Source organism: Meles meles, unplaced genomic scaffold (assembly GCF_922984935.1).
Source record: "Meles meles unplaced genomic scaffold, mMelMel3.1 paternal haplotype, whole genome shotgun sequence".
Taxonomy (NCBI): domain Eukaryota; kingdom Metazoa; phylum Chordata; class Mammalia; order Carnivora; family Mustelidae; genus Meles; species Meles meles.
The window spans coordinates 117,919-141,805 of record NW_025721288.1 but is presented as its reverse complement, the minus strand read 5'-3'; the positions used below and the strand labels follow the sequence as shown (position 1 = coordinate 141,805).

At 39.1% G+C, this 23,887-nt stretch overlaps 1 protein-coding gene across 1 annotated transcript in view; it reads right to left on the bottom strand.

Annotated features, from left to right (window-relative positions):
- Positions 1-857: 857 nt before the first annotated feature.
- LOC123936300 (phosphatidylinositol 3,4,5-trisphosphate-dependent Rac exchanger 2 protein-like) overlaps positions 858-23,887 on the bottom strand; it is a 45,454-nt gene continuing 22,424 nt past the window's right edge. Inside the window, exons 4-7 of the mRNA XM_045996928.1 lie at positions 17,965-18,098; positions 6,636-6,780; positions 1,228-1,328; positions 858-867 (exon numbers count right to left, since the gene is read on the bottom strand). Coding sequence (XP_045852884.1) covers positions 6,651-6,780; positions 17,965-18,098 — 264 coding nt within the window. The 3' untranslated portion in view covers positions 858-867; positions 1,228-1,328; positions 6,636-6,650. The remainder of the gene's footprint in view (positions 868-1,227; positions 1,329-6,635; positions 6,781-17,964; positions 18,099-23,887) is intronic.

Sequence of the window (23,887 nt, the reverse complement as noted above, 5' to 3'; positions counted from 1 at the left end):
CACTTACATTTGTTTTAAAAGGTCTCCAGCTGTTTCCTGGAGGCTGTGTCATAGGGATGGTGGACAAAAGCAGGAGCAAGGAAGGAGAAGTTGTAACTGGGAAGAAGGTGGGGATCTTGGAAGTGACAAAAGTGGTCTGATTAGTGATCTATTTTGGTGGAAGAATTCACAGGGCACCCAGAATGGTGAGGAAAACCTGGGAGAATCTAGTTCAGTTTCATCCCACTCTAACTGGGAAAAAAAAAAAAAAAAGAACATTGAAGTAGCTTAGTCAAATACCTATGTTTATTCATAATTCCCTCTTTCTCCTCTCCCACATTTTGCATTAGAAATTCTTCAAGCTTTACTTCTCAGTCCCATTATCACTGCATTCTTCTTTGTTACTGATCTTCTCAGGAAACTGGTGCTCTCTTGAAATGATTCCCACGATTGTATACACTGAGCTTTACACATATATTTTCAACCTCTTGCTGGGTGTTCCCCTGTGGATGTCTTATAACGATCCTGACAAAAACCCTTTATCTTCTCCCACCCTGCTCCTTCTCCTGAATAATCATCCCTGTCAACCAGACAGAAATCTCACAGTAACCTGATCTTGCTCTTCACTCCTCATCTCCCACATCCAACAGTTTTCAGTTTTCTTCCCTTCTGCCCTGTCAGAGTTCTACTCATTCTACAATGCCTTACATGAGGCCCTTTCCCTCATAATGCAGCCCCAAATACTCCAATTAGAACTTGCCACGGGGCACCTGGGTGGCTCAGTGGGTTAAGCCGCTGCCTTCGGCTCAGGTCATGATCTCAGGGTCCTGGGATTGAGTCCCACATCGGGCTCCCTGCTCAGCAGGGAGACTGCTTCCCTCTCTCTCTCTTTGCCTGCCTCTCTGTCTACTTGTGATCTCTATCAAATAAATAAATAAAATCTATAAAAAAAATTAAAAAGAACTTGCCATGTCTTCCTCCACTATCCCAGGTAAATACTTACCCGTATTTCTAATTTTTGCCTGTTCGTAGCCATTCACATTAAAATTAGCAAATATATCACCATAAACCCATACTCCACAAAATTCCCAGAACTGCAGTTCTATATATATTAGGTACTTGAAATGTTAAAAATACATAAGCATCCTATAATGTAGACATTTACTATAAGCCAGATTGATTAACAGAATCAAGATGCTTCCAACTGGTGACCAAAGAGAATAACTTAGTAATTAACAAAATAATTACCATGGTGGGTGATTCCATTTTCTAATAATGCTTGTCCAAAGTGTACATCTTCCTCAGGCCTGTGAATCTCTCCAATTTCCAAGAGCCATGACACAAATTCACTGCAATAGAAATCCAGTGAAATAGTTAAAGAGTTTTCCCACACCTTCCTCCCCAAGAAGTCTATTTCTACCATGCTTTCATCAAGCAGCATTGGAAGGAGCCTCAGATATAAAGAAATATTTGCAGTGCATTTAAGCTTACATTTTTTCACATATGCAAAGCCCCAAATTATTTAAATTTTACTCTATCCTAGAAAACTCATGTCCATTCATTCATGCTTACCTAAACCCTATTATATAACACCTATTCAACTTACTGAGACCTCTAATAAACACAAAGGGATATTTTTAGAGTAGTTTTTTTTTAAAGATTTTATTTATTTCTTTGACAGAGAGAAATCACAAGAGAGGCAGGCAGAGAGAGAGGAAGGGAAGCAGTCTCTCTGCTGAGCAGAGAGCCCGATGTGGGACTCGATCCCAGGATCATGACCTGAGCTGAAGGCAGCGGCTTAACACACTGAGCCACCCAGGCGCCCTGAGAGTAGTTTTAACTGTAAAGAGAATACAACAAGATCCTAAAGATAGCAAACAGACAAAATAAACAGAATAATAATGACTGAATATAAGAGATAGACTGGAATATGGCTTTCTAGGCACAGAAAACCAGTGTGTTTGAACTCTAAGAAGGCAAACCCCAAAAAACTGCACACCCCATATGGTAGAAGGAATTCTAAACGTGTTCTCTTACCCCACTATCAAGAATCCCATCCCTTGGTTTTGTAACCAAATCTTAATCTGGGTAGTGGTATGGATGAATTTTGTATAGGAAACTAAAATTCCAAGTCAGTTGACCTCAAAAGATGTATATTATTCAAGTGAGCTTGACCCAGTCAGTTGAGCACTTTGAAGCAGAGAGTTTTCTCAGGCTGGTGGCACAAGAGTAAGAGACAAATTAAAAGCACAAGAAAGATTCAGTGAGCCACTGCTCACTGCTGCCTTAGAAGATAGAGGGGCCATGTACCAAGGAACACAGGCAGCTTCTGAGAGTGGTCCTGGCCAACAGCCAGCACAGAAGTAGGACTTATTCTTACAATCACGGGGGACTGAATTCTGTCAACAACCTGAATGTGCTTGCAAGTGAATTTTTCTTCAGACCCTTAAGATAAGGCCCAGCCGCAGTTCAGCACTCGATGTTGACCTTGATTTCGACCTTGTGAGACCCTAAGCAGACAGCCCAGCATTGCTACCCCTCAACTTCTTTCTGACGTATAGAATTATGAGCTATACGGGAGACAAACCATAAATGACTCTTAATCTTACAAAACAAACTGGGGGTTGCTGGGGGGAGGTGGGATTGGGAGAGGGGGAGGGGGCTATGGACACTGGGGAGGGTATGTGCTATTGTGAGTGCTGTGAAGTGTGTAAACCTGGCGATTCACAGACCTGTACCCCTGGGGATAAAAATACATTATATGTTTATTAAAAAAAAATTTTTTGGAAGGGGAGGCGAACCATAAGAGACTATGGACTCTGAAAAACAACCTGAGGGTTTTGAAGGGTCAGGGGTGGGAGGTTGGGGGAACAGGTGGTGGGTAATGGGGAGGGCACGTTTTGCATGGAGCACTGGGTGTTGTGCAAAAACAATGAATACTGTTACGCTGAAAAAATAAATAAAATGGAAAAAAAAAAGAATTATGAGCTAATGAATAGGTGTTGTTTCAAGGCACTAGGTGTGTTGTTATTTATTTATTCTGCAGCAATATAAAATTAGTACACACCAATAGTTTTACTATACTGTTTTCAAATTTTGAAGTTATTTAGTGGGGCACATGGGTGGCTCAGTTGGTTGTTTTGGCTCAGGTCATGATCTCGGGGTCCTGGGATCAGTCACACCTCCTGCTCTCTGCTCAGCAAGGAGTCTGTTGCTCCCACTCCCTCTGCCCCTCCGATGCTTGTGCTCTCTCTCTCCTCTCAGATAATAAATAAAACCTTTAAAAATACATAAACAAATAAATAATACGTTTTTTGTTTTTTTTAATAAATACGGTTTTTAATAAATTCATTCTTGAATTTAAATGTCATCTGGGGGGTGGGGGTGGAGGGACCTGGGTGGCCTAGTCGCTTAAGCATCTGCCTTTGGCTCAGGTCATGTTCCTGGAGTCTGGGAATCGAGCCCCACATTGGGTTCCCTGCTCACTGAGACATCTGTTTCTCCCTTTGACCCTCCCGCCTGTTGTGCTCTCTCTCTCTGATTCTCCCTCTCTCTCAAATAAATAAATAAAATCTTAAAAAAAGGAATATTCCAGCACAAAACCACCCATCAGAACTGTCTACCACATCCATCTGCTGTGGCTGTGAAAGGCCAGGGAGGATGAACAAACCACATCTTTTACCATTTTGGCGTGTGGGGTGGAGCCCTACATCACAGATAAGTAGGATGATATTTTATAACACAGGAAAGCACCAGCTTGGTACTGTTTTTTGGGCCATGTGGTATCAGTAAAAGAACACTAAATAGAGAAACATTTTATAATAAAATATTTTATTGTGCTCATGTTATAAAAATATAACATTTGAATTTTACATAAAGTAATGGATACATTTTAGAATGGTTTCAACTTTGCACAGAGGTCAGAGAAGCCAAGCTATACAAGGTGTCAGGAAATTACTTTTCCATTTACTTCAAAACCAAAGGCAACACCTATGGCTAAAGTCAAATAACCGAGGGGCATGGAATTCTAAAAATGGATATCTAGTCTAAAAAGTACATTTTAAGGCAGAAGAAGTTGTTAAAGCCATCCAAAAGAAAGAAAATTTTTAAAAGAAGTAAAACTTCAGTTTTTTCTTCAATAGCACAAAAATAATAATACCAATTCCAGGGATGTCTGGGTAGCTCTGTCAGTTAAGCATCTCCCTTTGGCTCAGGTCATGATCTCAGGGTCCTGGTATCAAGCACCAAATCGGGCTCTACACTCAGCATGGAGTCTGCTTGTCCCTTTCCCTCTGCTCCCCCCACCTCGCAAATAATTAAGTAAAATCTTGGGGAAAAAAAAGCGTATCAACTCCACAGTGCCGTCACAGGATTAAATGAGCTGATGTATGTCAGGAGCTCAGCACAGTGTATGGCACATTTTGAGCACTTATGAAACGTCAGTGGTTGACAAATGGGTTGAGCTGGTTGGTATGTAGCGAAAGCATCATTCTCTGTTCTGATGTCAGCAGATTCCTGAATATGCCAAATTAAAATGAGGAAAAGAACACACTGTAAGAACTTCTATTAATTAAGAGCATAGGGGAAGGAAAGAGAAGGGGTAAGAAAGGAAGTTACTGGCTGGCTTTATCATGGGACCTACAGAAATCACAAGATCCCATCAACAATCTGCGAAAGGATCCTGATCCAGTCAAAAACAATCTCAAACTTGGTCTATAATTAGTAACTAGTAACTAAGCTAGTGTGCTGTTATGGAAAAAGCCACAATGAACAAACTAAAATTTACCAAGTCTCTCCTGTGTATCAGGCACTGTGGAGAACGCTCACATATCATTGTAACTAACTAGCACTTTGGCCGTGTAAGATCATGTTAACTTTTTTTTTTAAGTATTATTATTATTTTTATTACCATATAATGTATTATTTGCCCCAGGGGTACAGGTCTGTGAATCATCAGGCTTACACATTTCACAGCGCTCATTAGAGCACAAACCCTCCCCACTGTCCATCACCCAGCCACCCTCTCCACACTCCACCCACGTGTTAACTCTTTAGTTAACAAGACTCCAGCTCCTTTAATTAGGAAAACTTGACCCTGGGTCAGCCTTGGAGCTCTGTTTCCCTGGAACCTGATAGAGGCAGGGCATCTGCTGGGTTACCAGGCAGCATTGATCATGGCCAAAATGACTCCTGATGGCTATATGGAATATGAATACATTCTTGGTGAGAAGCTATAGCTTGAAGTGACTCCTATAAACAGGCATGTTCCTCTGACAACCCCGGAAGTTATGCCCCAGAGGTGGGTTTCTCTCCCACAAGAGCTGTCGGCTGGGGGCCTACCAAGGACAGCAACAGCAGCTTGCTGGCAGCTGAGTGCTCTGTTGTGAGGACCCCAGCCCCTGAAGGAGGGGCCCCATGCTGCCCTGCAGGCCAGGGTTTCCTGGCTTATATTCTTCTACCTGGGTTGGCAGCCGGTGTGGCCTATGGTTATTTTATGGTATCTGCATAACTTATCGAGAAGACATTCTGGTAGGCATTACAGGTAAGCACTATGATCATCTTCAAGTTTAGAGAGGAAAAAGACATTTAAACTTCCCACATCGCTCAACTAGCCAGAGGTAGGACCAGATTTGCATGGAGACAGTCTGACTGCGAAGTGTGGGCTTTGAACTACCACTCCAGTCTGCTTCTACAGAGTTGACATTGGCATTCACTGGTTGTATGAAGGCGGGCCTGGTAAACTCCCTGAGAGCTGGTTTCTGAATCTTTAAAAAATATAAAGATTATAAATGCAGAGTATGCATCTGAGGATTAGAAATATATGGAAACAGCCAACACGGGGCATGGCTTAAGGCAGCCGCCCTTCCCTTTGGTTCTGCACCCTTCACCGGGCAGGGACTCCCACGTGCTGCTGCCGCAGACCCCAGAGGACTGACAGTGGGTCTATGCTCAATACCCAGGCAACCTCTCTGCCTGTTGCTCTGTGCCAGGCCCCTTGCAGGACCCTCTTTTTCAGATTCCTCATCGATGGTCCTTCAACATGAGCCCAGTTGTCAAAGTGCTGATGAATCTCGGGTTTGGACTCTGTGTCTTACATTCTTTGGTTCTCTGACTTGTAGGCCCTGTACTCACATCCTTGCTAGACTTCCTCCCCCTTCAGTGAACCTGCTTCCTGCCAGCCCTGCCTGACCCCAGTGTCTGCTTCCCCCTCAGAACACCATACATCTGAAATGGTTGACGTCAGGGATGGATGGATAGATGTCTAAAATCTTCCATGATTGCAGGCACTAGGTCCATTCCTTCACCTCACTATCATCCAGGAAATGTTGACAGTAAAAAGATATTAAAAAATGCCCAGAGGAATGTTTTTTTTTTTAAGATTTTATTTATCCATTTGACAGACAGAGATGATAAGTACGCAGAGAGAGAGACGGAAGCAGGCTCCCCGCCGAGCAGAGAGCCCGATGCGGGGCTCGATCCCAGGACCCTGAGATCATGACCTGAGCTGAAGGCAGAGGCTTTAACCCACTGAGCCACCCAGATGCCCCGGAATATTTTTTTTATAGAAGAAAAGCAAATCATTGAAGGAAGGGTAGTTGATACATGACATAGTGAAAATATGAAAGAAATCCATGTACCCAGACTATAGACCTTACCTTTCAAGGAAGCATTTAAGGAATGTGGTCAGTTTTCTTTTTCTGTCTTTGGTCAGATTTCCTTGTTTGCACATCATCTTGTAGAGTTTCTCGCCCTGTTCCGAGATCATTACCCAGGTGTCTTGCTCCATTCCTAATTTTAAACCTATCGAGAAGGAAACCAAGGACAGGTAACTGAAAAAGTCTCCTCACTCACTCTTGCCTGCATGAGACCAAAATTTATTGCACATCAAGCATGGGCAGGGGGTTGCAGATACAGAGCTCTCTACCACAGGGCACCTGGGTAGCTCAGTCAGTTAAGTGCCTGCCTTCGGCTCAGGTCATGGTCTCAGTGTCCTGGGATGGAGTCCTGAATCGAGCTCCCTGCTTAGCAGGGAGTCTGCTTCTCTCTCTCCCTCTGCCCCTCCCCATGTGCATTAGTTCTCTCTCTCTCTCTCACACACACATAAATAAATAAAACCATAAAAAAAAACCCTGAATTTGGAGCATAGGGGAAAGAAAGAGAAGGGGTCAAAAGGAAGTTAATGGGTGGCTTTATCATGGGACCTACATAAATCACAAGATTTGTGTGATTTTTATTTTCAGTCTTCTAACTACAAAATTTTTTACTAGAATTTTTATTTTTTACAATGGAGGAGGAATTACCATTTGTCAGTAACAGAATAATTTTTATTAAGAATAGAGCCTGTTAACATAAACAAATTAACAGAACATGCTTGTCTGCTTGCTTTGCTTTCTTCGTTTTTTCCTTCCTTCTTTCCCTCCTTCCTTTTTCACTTCAGATTTATCTATACGCATAGCTATTCTGAAAAAATAAAGGTTCAACTTGATGAAACATTTATTTTACCTTTGAAATGATTTGCTAAGCTATCTGAATTGACTGCTAAATTCAACAAAACTTAAAGAATTCTGATAGATTCCTGTCTCACGTTGAGGTCTTTTATCCATTTCGAGTTTATCTTTGTGAATGGTGTAAGAGAATGGTCGAGTTTCATTCTTCTACATATTGCTGTCCAGTTTTCCCAGCACCATTTATTGAAGAGACTGTCTTTTTTCCATTGAATATTTTTTCCTGTTTTGTCAAAGATTATTTGACCATAGAGTTGAGGGTCCATATCTGGGCTCTCCACTCTGTTCCACTGCTCTATGTGTCTGTTTTTATGCCAGTACCACGCTGTCTTGGTGAGCACAGCTTTGTAGTAAAGCTTGAAATCGGGTAACGTGATGCCGCCAGTTTTGTTTTTGTTTTTCAACATTTCCTTAGCAATTCGGGGTCTCTTCTGACTCCATACAAATTTTAGGATTATTTGCTCCAGCTCTTTGAAAAATATCGGTGGAATTTTGATTGGAATGGCATTGAAAGTATAAGCAAAATTTAATTTAAAAAACAACGAGTTTAATACCTTTAAATGGTCTAAAATATTTATATTGAAAATGACAGCTGAAATATTTCCTTAACAAAATCAATTCACACTAAAGAACACCTTAAAGAGCTCCTCCTTGTGCCCAAAACCAGGGCAGCAGTGGCTGTCTAGGCAGCTCCAGACCGCCAGAGAGGTTCCGAGCAGAGATCGTGCACTGAGATTTTCCCGCTGTCCCGGGCTGGGAATGTCTGGTTTTTCCGGATGCCAGAGCTCCAGGCTAGCGCCTATGAGCACCTATCCCAAGGGAGGGTGTGGGACTCGAGCGTTTCAGGATTGCCGTCTGGCCAGGCTCCCAGCCCCTCACGGGAGCCAGACCCCACTCGTTCTCAGGCGCGCTGGCATTCAGGCGCACTGGCGGCTCAGGGATGGAGACCTGATTTCTCCTCCACACTCTCCCTGGCTCCGCGCCAGGGGAGGCTGTCCTGGGTCCAGGAACTTAGGTCCCTGACCCTAACCGCCCAGGTTCCCACTATTACCCCCCCCCACCGCGATCCTTTGCTGTTTGTTTTTTGAGTGCTTTCAACCAGACTCCAAGTTAATGCTGGTCCCCAGACGCAGAGCACTCTCGTGTTGGGGTGTTACTTTCCAATGGGTCACCTCTGGTGGCTCCCTCCCCCTTTTGTTTATCTTCCGATATCAGTCCGATGCTCCCAGTCTGCTTTACCTGCCACTGGCGTCTTCTGCTCCAGTAGAGATCCAGACGTGTATAATTCTGATCTCAGGCTGATTTCATGGGTGGTCGGAGTTCTTTGGTAGGTAATCAGCTCACTTTAGGGTACAGGTTGAAATGGCACCTCCTCCTACTTCCCCGCCATCTTGACCCTGTCCCTCCTGGAAGCTTTTTATCTCTCCTTCTATTTTCAATGATAGCTTAGCTGGATAGAGTATTCTTGGCTGCATGTTTTTCTCATTTACTGTTCTGAATATATCACGCCAGCTCTTTCTGGCCTGCCAGGTCTCTGGGGATAAGTCGGCTGCCAATCTAATATTTTTACCATTGTATGTTACAGATCAAAGATGAACTTAAACAATTCGTGGAAACCAATGAGAATGAAGACACCTCGGTCCAAAACCTATGGGATACAGCAAAGGCGGTTCTAAGGGGGAAATACATAGCCATCCAAGCCTCCCTCAAAAACATTGAAAAATCCAGAATACACCAGCTGTCTCTATACCTTAAAGAACTGGAGAACCAACAACAAATCAAACCAACTCCACATGCAAGAAGGGAAATAATCAAGATTAGAGCAGAGATCAATGAGGTAGAAACGAGAGATACAGTAGAACATATCAATGAAAATGGAAGCTGGTTTTTTGAAAGAATCAATAAGATCGATAAACCAATGGCCACACTAATCCAAAAGAAAAGAGAGAAAGCCCAAATTAATAAAATTATGAATGAAAAAGGAGAGATCACAACTAACACCAAGGAAATAGAAACAATCATCAGAAATTATTACCAACAGGTATATGCCAATAAGCTAAGCAACCTAGATGAAATGGATGCATTCCTGGAAAGCTACAAACTCCCAAAACTGAACCAGGAAGAAATTGACAACCTGAATAGACAGATATCTAGTAATGAGATTGAAGCAGTGATCAAAAACCTCCCAAAAAACAAGAGCCCAGGACCTGACGGATTCCCTGGGGAATTCTACCAAACTTTCAAAGAAGAAATAACACCAATTCTCCTGAAGCTGTTCCAAAAAATTGAAGCAGAAGGAAAACTTCCAGACTCTTTTTATGAAGCCAGCATTACCCTGATCCCCAAACCAGGCAAAGACCCTACCAAAAAGGAGAATTTCAGACCAATATCACTGATGAATATGGATGCAAAGATTCTCAACACGATCCTAGCAAACAGGATCCAGCAGCACATTCAAAAGATTATCCACCATGACCAGGTGGGATTCATCCCTGGGTTGCAAGGTTGGTTCAACATTCGCAAATCAATCAGTGTGATAGAACACATCAATAAGAGAAGAGAGAAGAACCACATGGTCCTCTCAATTGATGCAGAAAAAGCATTTGACAAAATCCAGCATCCATTCCTGATGAAAACGCTTCAAAGTATAGGGATAGAGGGAACATTCCTGAACTTCATAAAATCTATCTATGAAAGACCCACAGCAAATATCATCCTCAATGGGAAAAAGCTCGCAGCCTTCCCGTTGAGATCAGGAACACGACAAGGATGCCCACTCTCACCACTCTTGTTCAACATAGTATTAGAAGTTCTAGCAACGGCAATCAGACAACAAAGAGAAATAAAAGGTATCCAAATTGGCAAGGAAGAAGTCAAACTCCCTCTCTTCGCAGATGACATGATTCTTTATATGGAAAACCCCAAAGACTCCACCCCCAAACTACTAGAACTCATACAGCAATTCAGTAACATGGCAGGATACAAAGTCAATGTACAGAAATCAGTGGCTTTCTTATACACTAACAATGAAAATACAGAAAGGGAAATTAGAGAATCGATTCCATTTACTATAGCACCAAGAACCATAAGATACCTGGGCATAAACCTAACCAAAGAAGTAAAGGACCTGTACTTGAGGAACTACAGAACACTCATGAAAGAAATTGAAGAAGACACAAAAAGATGGAAGACCGTTCCATGCTCTTGGATTGGAAGAAAAAACATTGTTAAAATGTCTATACTGCCTAGAGCATTCTATACTTTTAATGCCATTCCGATCGAAATTCCACCGATATTTTTCAAAGAGCTGGAGCAAATAATCCTAAAATTTGTATGGAGTTAGAAGAGACCCCAAATTGCTAAGGAAATGTTGAAAAACAAAAACAAAACTGGCGGCAACACGTTACCCGATTTCAAGCTTTACTACAAAGCTGTGATCACCAAGACAGCGTGGTACTCGCATAAAAACAGACACATAGACCAGTGGAACAGAGTGGAGAGCCCAGATATGGACCCTCAACTCTATGGTCAAATAATCTTCGACAAAACAGGAAAAAATATTCAATGGAAAAAAGACAGTCTCTTCAATAAATGGTGCTGGGAAAACTGGACAGCGATATGTAGAAGAATGAAACTCGACCATTCTCTTACACCATTCACAAAGATAAACTTGAAATGGATAAAAGACCTCAACGTGAGACAGGAATCTATCAGAATCCTAGAGGAGAACATAGGCAGTAACTTCTTCGATATCAGCCACAGCAACTTCTTTCAAGATATGTCTCCAGGGCGCCTGGGTGGCTCAGTGGGTTAAGCCGCTGCCTTCAGCTCAGGTCATGATCTCAGGGTCCTGGGATCGAGTCCCGCATCGGGCTCTCTGCTCAGTGGAGAGCCTGCTTCCCTTCCTCTCTCTCTGCCTGCCTCTCTTGTGATTTCTATCAAATAAATAAATAAAATCTTAAAAAAAAAAAAAAAAAAAAAGATATGTCTCCAAAGGCCAAGGAAACAAAAGCAAAAATGAACTTTTGGGACTTCATCCAGATCAAAAGCTTCTGCACAGCAAAGGAAACAGTCAACAAAACAAAGAGGCAACCCACGGAATGGGAGAAGATATTTGCAAATGACAGTACAGACAAAAGGTTGATATCCAGGATCTACAAAGAACTTCTCAAACTCAACACACAAAAAACAGATAATCATATCAAAAAATGGGCAGAAGATATGAACAGACACTTCTCCAATGAAGACATACAAATGGCTATCAGACACATGAAAAAATGTTCATCATCACTAGCCATCAGGGAGATTCAAATCAAAACAACATTGAGATACCACCTAACACCAGTAAGAATGGCCAAAATTAGCAAGACAGGAAACAACGTGTGCTGGAGAGGATGTGGAGAAAGGGGAACCCTCTTACACTGTTGGTGGGAATGCAAGTTAGTGCAGCCACTTTGGAGAACAGTGTGGAGATTCCTGAAGAAATTAAAAATAGAGCTTCCCTATGACCCTGCAATTGCACTGCTGGGTATTTACCCCAAAGATACAGATGTAGTGAAAAGAAGGGCCATCTGTACCCCAATGTTTATTGCAGCAATGGCTACGGTCGCCAAACTGTGGAAAGAACCAAGATGCCCTTCAATGGATGAATGGATAAGGAAGATGTGGTCCATATACACAATGGAGTATTATGCCTCCATCAGAAAGGACGAATACCCAACTTTTGTAGCAACATGGACGGGACTGGAAGAAATTATGCTGAGCGAAATAAGTCAAGCAGAGAGAGTCAAGTATCATATGGTCTCACTTATTTGTGGAGCATAACAAATAACATGGAGGACATGGGGAGATGGAGAGGAGAGGGAGTTGAGGGAAACTGGAAGGGGAGATGAACCATGAGAGACTATGGACTCTGAAAAACAACCAGAGGGTTATGAAGGGGCGGCGGGGGGGGGGTGGGTGGGGGGTGGGCGTGGGGTGGGAGGTTGAGGAACCAGGTTGTGGGTAGTGGGGAGGGCACGTACTGCATGGAGCACTGGGTGTGATGCCAAAACAATGAACACTGTTATGCTGTAAATAAGAAAATAAAAATAAATAAATTAATTTAAAAAAAGAACACCTTAAAAATAAAAAATTTCCATCTTATTCAATTCAAATTTGACCATTGTATTGAAATTTGTGGTTTGCCTAACACCACTACAGATCACATTTTCTAAAGGTTACCATTTTGCCCTCTCTCCAACTACACAAATAAATTAGTTCTTAAGAAAGAATATAAATGAACTGTTGTTACTTTCCGAATGAATGTCTAAGCGTATACTATGAAAATTACCAAGGAAGTTAACTGCAGAAAGTACAACAGCTTTCCTAGGTAGGTCTTAAGTTGGATACTTTTTATGCATCATGTTCAAACTAATATCTCAGAAAGAATCTTCAAAGAATAATTAAATTAGAATTAACCAAAATGAGAGTTGGGTCTAGACAATGGAGGAATAGAAATTTGGAGACAAACTCAATGGCTACCATCTTCCTTCAACATAAGCAGTAATGGATAACATGGATATATTAAAACAAACAAATTTTCACATTTCTACATGTCATATCATTATTGCATTATTTTTTTGTATTCTAAGGTATAACTGATATAATTCAATTTATAAAACATTATAAGTAAGAGTGTAATCAAGTTTATTTTTCAAAAGATTTAAATAGTTACACACTAGCTAAAAGCTTAGTCTCATTCCAAACGCAATTATTTCTTCTGCAAGTTTTGAGCTAAATCATTGTGATCAGTGTCTGATGGTGTCCTTTACTTAGAAAATTATTTTACTTATACCTAGAGTATGCAAAAATACCTAGTATTTTTATAATATATTCAAATAGGCGGGGGAACATTTAAACTTGTCATCAAAAGTTTTAAGCATGGGGGCGCCTGGGGGTTCAGTGGGTTAAAGCCTCTGCCTTCAGCTCAGGTCATGATCCCAGGGTCCTGGGATGGAGCCCCGTGTTAGGCTCTCTGCTCGGCAGGGAGCCTGCTTCCTCCTCTCTCAAACATTCCAGAACTTTGGTATAGTGTGTCTAAGACTGGTCTTTAATCTTTAAATGTAACACGAAGTTAAAATATCCAGGTTTATAGAGGAACATTTATAATAATGAATTATGTGGCTAAATGTGTTTGTAGTTGAATCACTGAACATTCAGGAAAGATTATTTTAACAACAGGATTTTTCATTAAAGAGGAAAGATTCTAAGAAATGATTCAGGATTTCAGAATACCTAGTCACTCAAAAGATTTCAATTAACTTGAACTATTCCATTTGACTCATTGACAAAAGTCTGCCTAATAATTTAATATACTGAAATAATTACTCATTTGTTCCATTTGTTGTACAGACACATCTGACAAAAGTGAAGGCATAAATATTCACCAACTTCAGTGTCCCTCTCCTCCCCACCCTTGCAGTTAGATATCAGCCCTGAAGCAGGAGGAGTAGGCGCAAGGAGGGGTCACAAGGTGCTGTCCCAGTCTGAGTTCCTTCCTTGAAAGAGAATCTATGTTCCTAGGTCATCTGTCTAAAGCCTCATCAGAACTTAGTCCTTCATCCCTACTAAAAGAAACTAATTAAATAGATTAGTTAACCTGATTAGGGTTTGTCGGCCCAGGCCTTCACCATCTTGCACTCCTATGTTCATTATGAAAGTCACCTCTAAATGTCCTTTGCTAATAACCCTAAATAAATGCTACCAATTAGGGATTCAGTCCATATAGTATGCAAGTTGGCATCATAGAAAGCCAGGATAGAGAAGAATGCCGAGAAGTTTAGTATGTAGATAATTGCTTATTCTCCCAGGTAGGACATATTATTGTGGTCTCTTGCAAAAGAGAGTTTCTTATAAGTTGATACATCATACTTCAATCATTTTTAAAAAAGTTTTATTCACAGGCAAAGAATCATGGTGTGGAATCTAACACTGGGTCCTATTTTCCAAAGCATTAATTTGCTTTGTGATCTTGTGAGTTCTGTATAGGCTTTTAAATTTCTCTTGACCCATAGATAGTAACACTCAGTATGAAATTCCACTAAGTGTCTGATCAATATTGTTAACACTTGGCTTAAAAAGAGAGATCTTCGTTCCCTTCAGAAGGTGGTTCTATTTGGGGCGCCTGGGTGGCTCAGTGGTTAAAGCCGCTGCCTTCGGCTCAGGTCATGATCTCAGGGTCCTGGGATCGAGTCCCACATCGGGCTCTCTGCTCAGCAGCAAGCCTGCTTCCCTCTCTCTCTGCCTGCCTCTCTGCCTACTTGTGATCTCTCTCTGTCAAATAAGTAAATAAAAAAAAAAATCTTTAAAAAAAAATTAAAAAAAAAAAAAAGAAGGTGGTTCTATTAAAGTGTATCAACTGAAAAGCTTCTGCTTTGAAAATAATTTTGCTCTATGTTTTAATGGAGAATATTTGATATCCCAATTTTCTGATTTCCCTTCTAATTAATTGTTTTAGTGGTCATCAGATACACACTGCAGGAACATTCATAATGGCAGAAAAACTAAAACAAATAAAAACCTAAAGTCCACTGATGGGAGAGTGAGTAATTAAGTTGTTATCAATATAATTGTGATAATATTCAACCAATGGAGTATTATGCAACAGTTAAATGAATAAACTATTCCTATACATATGGATAAATAATTTACAAACTATATTGTATACAAAATATAAATTGCAGAAAGCAAAATACATTATCATACTTATAGAGCTCATTAACAAGCCAAACTAAGCCGTATCATGCTTTATGTATTAACTATTATACATTATTTTTTTTTAATACTAGTTTCTCCTGAGATTAATAGCATTAGTAAATTCCAGAGCTGAGATTCCGAATCAGCACTCTTGTCTTTTGTGAATGTAAATCTAGAATTCAATTCATCAAGTCCCCAGGTTTTGCAGTTAAAATATTGTGGAAATGTGGAAAAGGTTCAGTTTACTCATACTCACTAAATAATCTTTAGAGCTTCAATAGTACTTGGTTAAGGGGATGAAGTATCCTAAAATGAAGGGACTAGATGGTATCTTCTTACTACTTCAATTCGGGAAGTGAATAGACAATCATTTTTATGCAGTATTTCCATTTCTAGTCACTATGCATTTTGTCCATATTATATACCCATTAAGGATATTTGCTCAAAAACTAGGATTTTAGGGGCACCTGGATGGTTCAGTCAGTTAAGCGTCCAACTCTTGATGTTGGCTCAGGTCATGATCTCAGGGTCCTGGGACTAAGCCCCATGTCAGGCTCTGCACTTCAACGGGGAGAGTCTGCTTCTCTCCCTCTCCCTTTGCCCCTCCTGCTGCTCACTATCTCTCTCTCTCTCAAAAAAAAAAAAAAAAAAAAAAAAACCTTCAGGATTTTAATTTTACAAAATCTTTTCTGTTGTTTACCAATTTAACAAGGAAAGTCATAAGACCATAAATGATATCATCACTGTACATGGCTAATCTTGCAAAAGCTTTGCACTTGAAAGCAGGCATGTATGAGATCAATTGTAATAAAAAAAAAACTCATTCTCAAATGGATGCCTTTAATAATTGCACCTAGATGGATGTGTTAATTGAGTTCATAGGTAAAATCCTTTCATGATGTATATCAAATCATCATGTAGTACAATTAAAATATATTACAATGTTACTTGTCAACTAGTCCTCCATAAAGCTGGATAAAAACAATTGTACCTAAACAACTTGAAGCACGTTATAATATCTTAATGAGTTATATACAAGTAAAATTAACAGCCTTTTCTACATCTTCCTGAAACGTATTTCTATGAGTCCCAATCTTGCTGCAAAATACAAAGAATTTAGAAGAGCATAGTAAAAAAAATAGTCAATTCATTTTCATATGTGGTAAAAAGCATCTTTAAAAAAAAAAAAGCTCATTAAGGCAGGGATTAACAACAACTATCTTTTTTTGAAAGATTCATTACTCCTTTATTTATTTTAAAGAGAGAGAGCATGTGTAAGATTGGGAAAGGGCAGAGTGAGAGAGAGAGAAACTCAAGCTGACACCAATTTGATGCAGAGCCTGATATGGGGCTCAATCTCACAAACCTGAGATCATAACCGGAGTCGAAACCAGGAGTTAGACACTTAACCAACTGCACCACCCAGGCACCCCATAACTGTCTTTTGACTTTAACCCTAACCTGTTCCCTTTCAGCAAGACACATGGGTAGTTCTATGCTTTCTCAGTATCACTGTATTTTTGCACTCATGTCTCCTGCTAGGGCATTCTGATACTATAATCCAAGAGGCAGAACTCCCATGTCATCAATACAGCTGCCAGCTCAGAGAACTTGCTCTTGACATCTTGTTCATTGACTTAGGAAATCCCATTTCAAAAGATGAAGAATGACGTTCCCTTAATCTTGCCTCAGAAATCAGTCAGTTTTTGAGTTTCTCATTTTCATGTTACCAAAAATCTTTGGTTACACTGTCCTCATTTCTGAACCTAGAATAAACACTCATGCAAACCCAGCATCCTCAACCCATCTGTTTCACCTTTAAATTTCAGGAAGCCTTTTAGTACCTTTCAACTGAAAATAAAGTATCCTAGATATGGTTAGGAAGAAGTAAAGAAAGGCTCAGGAAATTTCCCAATTAAGTTCAGCTTTATTATTTTGCTTAAATAATCTGTAAAACGTTTCACCAGGAGTTCAAGGAAACATCCTATATATTAAGTACCTCCTGAAGAAAAAATTATATCTCTACTTTAAAAAAAATAACATACATCAGTAACACTGCTACATTAAATTACTTAAACTAATGATAACTAAGCTATACCAGGAACTTGCATGGGTTTCATTCATTCAGTTATTCATTCATTTATTCACTTATTCAACAAATACCTCTTGAGTGTCTATTACAGGGTACATGGCAGGTCCAGTCTCTAGGGAAATAGCACAGAATAAGTAGCAAGACCAGTATTCTCATTGACTTTACCATCTAATCCAGCAAAGGTGGCAACAAATAAATAAATAATGAAGAAACTATTAGCAAGAATTTTCTAGGTATCGATATAAAATTGCCGGGAGGCTATACTAGATGGGGCAATCAAGGAAAATATTTCCAAGGAAGGGGAGGAAATGACTGGGAAACAGCACTGGGAAACACGGAAGACATATTCACCTTTCCTACAGAGCCTGAGGCATGTTGGGTAGCAACAGAAAAAATTTTTTTCCTCCAAAAGCTTCCTGGGAAGGTAGTGTTATTGAACGACAATCACATTTCAGTCAGGTTTTACAAGAAGGTAACGAGAAGAATCAGAAAACAGGCTAAGAGTATGTGAATTTTACTGAGGAGATCCTGAGTTCCCGGGAGCACAGAGGAAAAGGTTGAAACTGTGAGATTGATAATTTCTTTTTTCTTAAAAAATATTTTCCAAGGTTAATAAGTTATTTCTGAAGTAGTACCTGTTTATCACCTTACCTGTGTTTCCTTTTGCAATATACCAGAAGATTATCAAAAAGAAAAAACACCCGTTCTTGAATATTTCCAGAAGAAATTTTCAGCAAGACGCCACACATTAGCATCTCAGTGCAGGTGTCGGTGATCTTGGATCCCTAGGTTAAAAAAAAGAAAAAGAGAGAGAGAGAGATAATGTCTGATTACTTAACAGAAACTTTTGTGTGTAATTCTTTTTCTCATTAAAAGTCTGTTTTTATTTCAAGATACAATATATGGACAGAATAAAAGTTGAAACACCATAAATATTTATACACTGGATGGAGGTCTCTTTTCCTCCCAGACTCCTCCTCATCAGTCTCAGCAGATACAACTGTGGTTAGGAGACTCTGGGTCTTCTTTTAGCTTTCTTACACATGTAGGCATATATAAGCATGGATGATACATGTTACCGATGCTCTTTTATAAGGAGATGATTTCAAACTGATGCATAAAATTCATGTCTCTAACACTTCTCTCCCCCTCCTCTCTTCCCCTGGTATGGGAAAAGAGCTCCACGGATATATCACAAAGTACATTAAATTCTCTAAATTTTTAACGGGTCTCAACTTATTTATCCACTCCTTGGATGGAGAGAAGAAAAAAGAAGAAATTAAAGAAAAAAAAACTATTTAAAGAGAGCAACCTTCCATACAGCTTCAACCCAAGGTAAAATTTAGCATAGGCACACTTGTTCCTTAAATAAGCCTTCACTGAGTGCATGCTAAGCTCAGATGACTAGTGACAAAACTAAGTCTACACACAAGAACTAACCACTGAGAGGAGACACAGATGGAAAGAACCTGAATCATGAACAGAGGAAAGCTGCCCAATGAAGCAGAGTACAAGCATTGGACTGTTGTGTGAGCTGATTAAAAGTCTGTCCTTTGAGCCATTATAAAAGTGGAAGTGTATTTGTTTCTACATCCTAAACTATCACAACTAATGCACTGAGTTAGACAAAACAAAAAACAAACAAACAAAAAAAACAAAAAAGTTTTCAGTAGATAGCTGGTAAGCATGCTCTGTTTTCAATATGTCTGGTCCTTAAATCTAGGGATAAATTTCTGATTCTTTTTCAACTCAATGCTTTTATTTTTGTTTTTGATATTTAAAAATCAGACCACGAATTGTAAATTTCATATTTCCACAGTAATCATTGATATGGTTTATCTGATTATAAAAATTTAAATTACAGTGATAACTCATACATGTCAGTAAGAAATTTCCCAAATGGGAAGTTAAGAGAATGTGATTGTGCTGAGTATCTGCATTACAAACACATTTTATTTATTTTTTATTTTTTACTAACTTTATTCTATTAAAGATCTTATTTATTTGTCAGAGAGAGAGAGAGAGACAGAGAGAGCACAAACAGGGGGAGCAACAGGCAGAGGGAGAAGGAGGCTCAATCCCAGGACCCTGGGATCATGACCTGAGCTGAAGGCAGGTGCTCAAATGAGTGAGACACCCAGGCATCCCTACACACATATTTTATTTTTTGTTTTTGTATTTAACTTAATTTTTTTTTTTAAAAATTAATTTTAATTCCAGGAGAGTTACCAAACAGTGTTATAGTAGTTTCAGGTGTATAATATAGTGACTCAGCAAGTCCATACCTTATTCAGTGCCCATCACGATAAATGTATTCTTAATCCCCCTCATCTCTTTCACGCTTCCCCCGGACTCACCTCCCCTCTGGTGACCACCCATTACAAAATATTTTAGATTTAAGACATTTCCCTTTTTCTCGTCTTTCATCATAAAGGTGGACATATAACTAGAGATCTATCAAAAATTTATACAATTTCATATCCTTCCTCATGTGATAATTAAGTAAAAACTGTCATCAAATTCGAATATAAATCCCAATTTCAGTGGCAATGATTTCTTACTTAAGTACTATCCCTACCTCAGAAAAAAATTACAATAGAATACTATTAAAAATGGAAATAAGGAAACATCACATTGATTCTTGCACAAGGACCTATACAATGTTATGAGCAGATTACTTAACCTGGCCCCTGGCAAGGTTGGTGCAGTTCCACCTCAGGCAAGGACATCTGAGAATCACGGCAACAGGCCCCTCCCCCAGTAGATAATCAAGAACATCTAACCAAGAACAAGTCCCCTACTCAATAAGAACTGCAGAACTCCAGAACTAGGGGAAAGCAACACATAGAATTCATGACTTTTTTACCATGATTCTTTAGTCTTTGAAAGTTAACTTTTTAAATTTTGTTTTTTCCTTATTCTATTTGTAAAAATTTCCTCCATCTTATTTTAACGTTTTTTAACTATTTTATCTTATCAATACCTTTTTAAAAGTCTTTTTAAATTTTCATTGTTGTACTCATATTCTATCCCTTCATTGTATTTAACTTTATTTTTTGGATATATACAGGTTTTTTTTCTTTAAAATTTTGGAACACAGATTCTTCTAATAGATCAAAATATACCCTAAATCTAGCACATGTCTTTGTTCTAGTCTCCAGCCTGATCACATTCTTTCCTCTTTTTTTTCCTCCTTTTTCAAAGAATTTATCATTTCCTGTTTTAGAATCTTTTTAAATTTTCAGCTTTACAGTCATATTCCATCCCTTCATCATGTTTACCGTTATTTTGTCTGTTCTATTCACCAGTCTAATATATATAATTTTTTTCTATTTTCCTTTTTTCCTCCTTTGTTTTCCTCCCAGTTTTGGGTCTCTTCTGACTTGGTTAGTATATAATTTTCTGGGATCACTGCCACCCTTTGTTCGAGAGAACATCTTTTTTATCTGGAAAAAAATGACAAGGTGGAAAAACTCACCACAAAAAGAGAGAGAGAGAGAGAGAGAGAGAGAGAACAAGAGGCAGTACCGGTGCCTAGGGATCTAATCGATACAAACATTAATAATATCTCAGAACTACAGTTCAGAATGATGATTATCAAGGTGCTAGCTTGGCTTGAAAAAAGCATGGAAGACCCTAGATAATCCCTTTCTGGAGAAAAAAATCCCTTTCTGGAGGAATACAAGAATGAAAATCTAACTAAGTTGAAATCAAAAAAGATTTTAATGAGGTGTAATAAAAAATTGGAGGCTCTTACTTCTAGGATAAATGAGGCAGAAGAGAGAATTAAGTGATTTAGAAGACCAAATGATGGAGAATAAAGAAGCTGAGAAAAAGACAAACAACTACTGAACCACAAGGGCAGAATTTGAGAGATAAATGATACCGTAAGACAAAATAATATTGGGATAATTGAGATCCCAGAAGAAGAAAGAAAGAGAGAGGCAGAAGATATTTTGGAACAAATTATAGCAGAGAATTAATTTCCCTAATTGGGCAAAGGGAAGAAGCACCAAAATCCAGGAGGCACAGAGAAGCTCCCTCAAAATCAATAAAAATAGGGGGGAAGGGAGTCGGGAGAGGGGGGTGGGGTTATGGACATTGGGGAGGGTATGTGCTATGGTGAGTGTTGTGAAGTGTGTAAACCTGGTGATTCTCAGACCCGTACCCCTGGGGATAAAAATATATGTTTATAAAAAAATAAAAAAAAATTAAAAAATCAATAAAAATAGGCCCACACCCTATCATCTAATAGTAAAACTTACAATTCCCAGTGACAAAGAGAAAATCCTGAAAGCAGCCCAGGACAAGAGGTCTGTAAACTCCAACAGTAAAAATATTAGATTGGAAGCAGACCAAGCTACAGAGATCATGCCAAAAGGACTGGCATGATATAATCAGAGCAATATAATGAGGAAAATATGCAATCAAGAATACTATATCCAGTTAGGCTGTCACTGAAAATAGAAGGAGAGATAAAAAGCTTCCAGGACAAAGACTAAAAGAATTTGCAATCACCAAACCAGCCCTACAGGAAATATTGAAAGGGGTCCTCTAATCAAAGACAGAGCCTAAAAGTAACAGACCAGAAAGGAACAAAGACAACATACAGTAACCGTAACCTTACAGGCAATAGTAGGGCACTAAATGTATAGCTTTCAATAGTTACTCTGAATGTAAGTAGGCTAAATGCCCCAGTAAAAAGACACAGGGTATCAGAATGGATTTAAAAAAAAAGAAAAGAACAAGAATGAAAAGACCCATCGATATGCTGTCTGCAAGAAACTCATTTGAGACCTAAAGACACCTCCAGATTTAAAGTCAGGGGGTGTAAAACAAGTTACCATGCTAATGGACATCAAAAGAAAGCTGGCATAGCAATCCCTACATCAGATAAATTAGATTTTAAGCCAAAGACTGTAGTAAGAGATGAGGAAGGACACTATATCATACTTACAAGGTCTGTCCAAAAAGATCTAACAATTTTAAATATCTATGCCCCTAACATGGGAGCAGCCAATTATATACACCAATTAATAACAAAATCAAAGAAACATATCGATAATAATACAATAATAGTAGGCAACTTTAACAACCCCTCACTGAAATAGACAGATCATCTAAGGAAAAGATCAACAAGGAAATGAAGCCTTTAAATGACACACTGGACCATATGGAAATCACAGTTATATTTAGAACATTGCATCCCAGAATAACAGATTACACATACTTCTCTAGTGCACATGGAACATTCTACAGAATAGATCACATCCTGGGCCACAAATCAGGTCTCAACTGGCATCAAAAGATTGGGATCATTCCCCACATATTTTCAGGCCACAATTCTTTGAAACTAGAACTCAACTACAAGAGGAAAGTTGGAAAAAAAACTCAAATACATAGAGGCTAAAGAGAATAATGCTAAAGAATGAATGGGTCAACCAGGAAATTAAAGAAATAAAAAAAATCATGGAAACAAATGAAAATGAAAACACAACTGTTCTAAATCCTTGGGAAACAACAAAGGGAGTCCTGATAGGAAAGTATATAGCAATACAACCCTTCTCAAGAAAAAAGAAAGGTCTCAAGGACACAACCTAACCCTACACCTAAAGGAGCTAGAGAAAGAACAGTAAAGAAAGCCTAAACCCAGCAGAAGAGAAATCATAAAGATCTGAGCAGAAATCAATGAAATGGAAACTAAAAAAAAAAAAAAAAAAAAAAAAAAACCAGTAGAACAAGTCAATGAAACTAGGAGCTGGTTCTTTAAAAGAACTAGTAAGATTGATAAACTCCTGGCCAGACTTATTAAAAAGAAAAGAGAAAGGACCCAAATAAATAAAAACACGAATGAAAGAGGAGAGATCACAACCAACACCAAAGAAATACAAACAATTATAAGAACATATTATGAGCAACTATTCACCAGCAAATTTGACAATTTGGAAGAAATGGATGAATTTCTAGAGACATATAAACTACCACAACTAAACCAGGAAGAAACAGAAAACCTGAACATACCCATAATCAGTAAGGAGACTGAAGCAGTCATTTAAAAAAAAAATCTCCCAGCTAACAAGAGCCCAGGGCCAGATGGCTTCTAAGGATGTCTACCAAGCATTTAAAGAAGAATTTCATTTCCTGAAACTATTCCAAAAAACAGAAATGGAAGGAAAACTTCCAAACTCATTTTATGAAACCAGCATTACCTTGATCCCAAAACCAGACAGAGACCCCATCAGAAAGAATTATAGACCAATATCCTTGATGAACATGGATGCAAAATATCTCACCAAAATACTAGCCAATAGGATCCAACAGTACATTAAAAGGATTATTCACCACAACCACGTGGGATTTATTCTTCGGCTGCAAGGTTGGTTCAACATCTGCAAATCAATCAATGTGATACATTAATAAAAGAAAGAACATGAACCATATGATACTTTTAATAGATGCTGAAAAAGCGTCTGACAAAGTACAGCATCCTTTCTTGATCATAACTCTCCACAGTGTAGGGATAGAGGGTACATACCTCAATATCATCAAAGCCATCTATGAAAAACTCACAGCA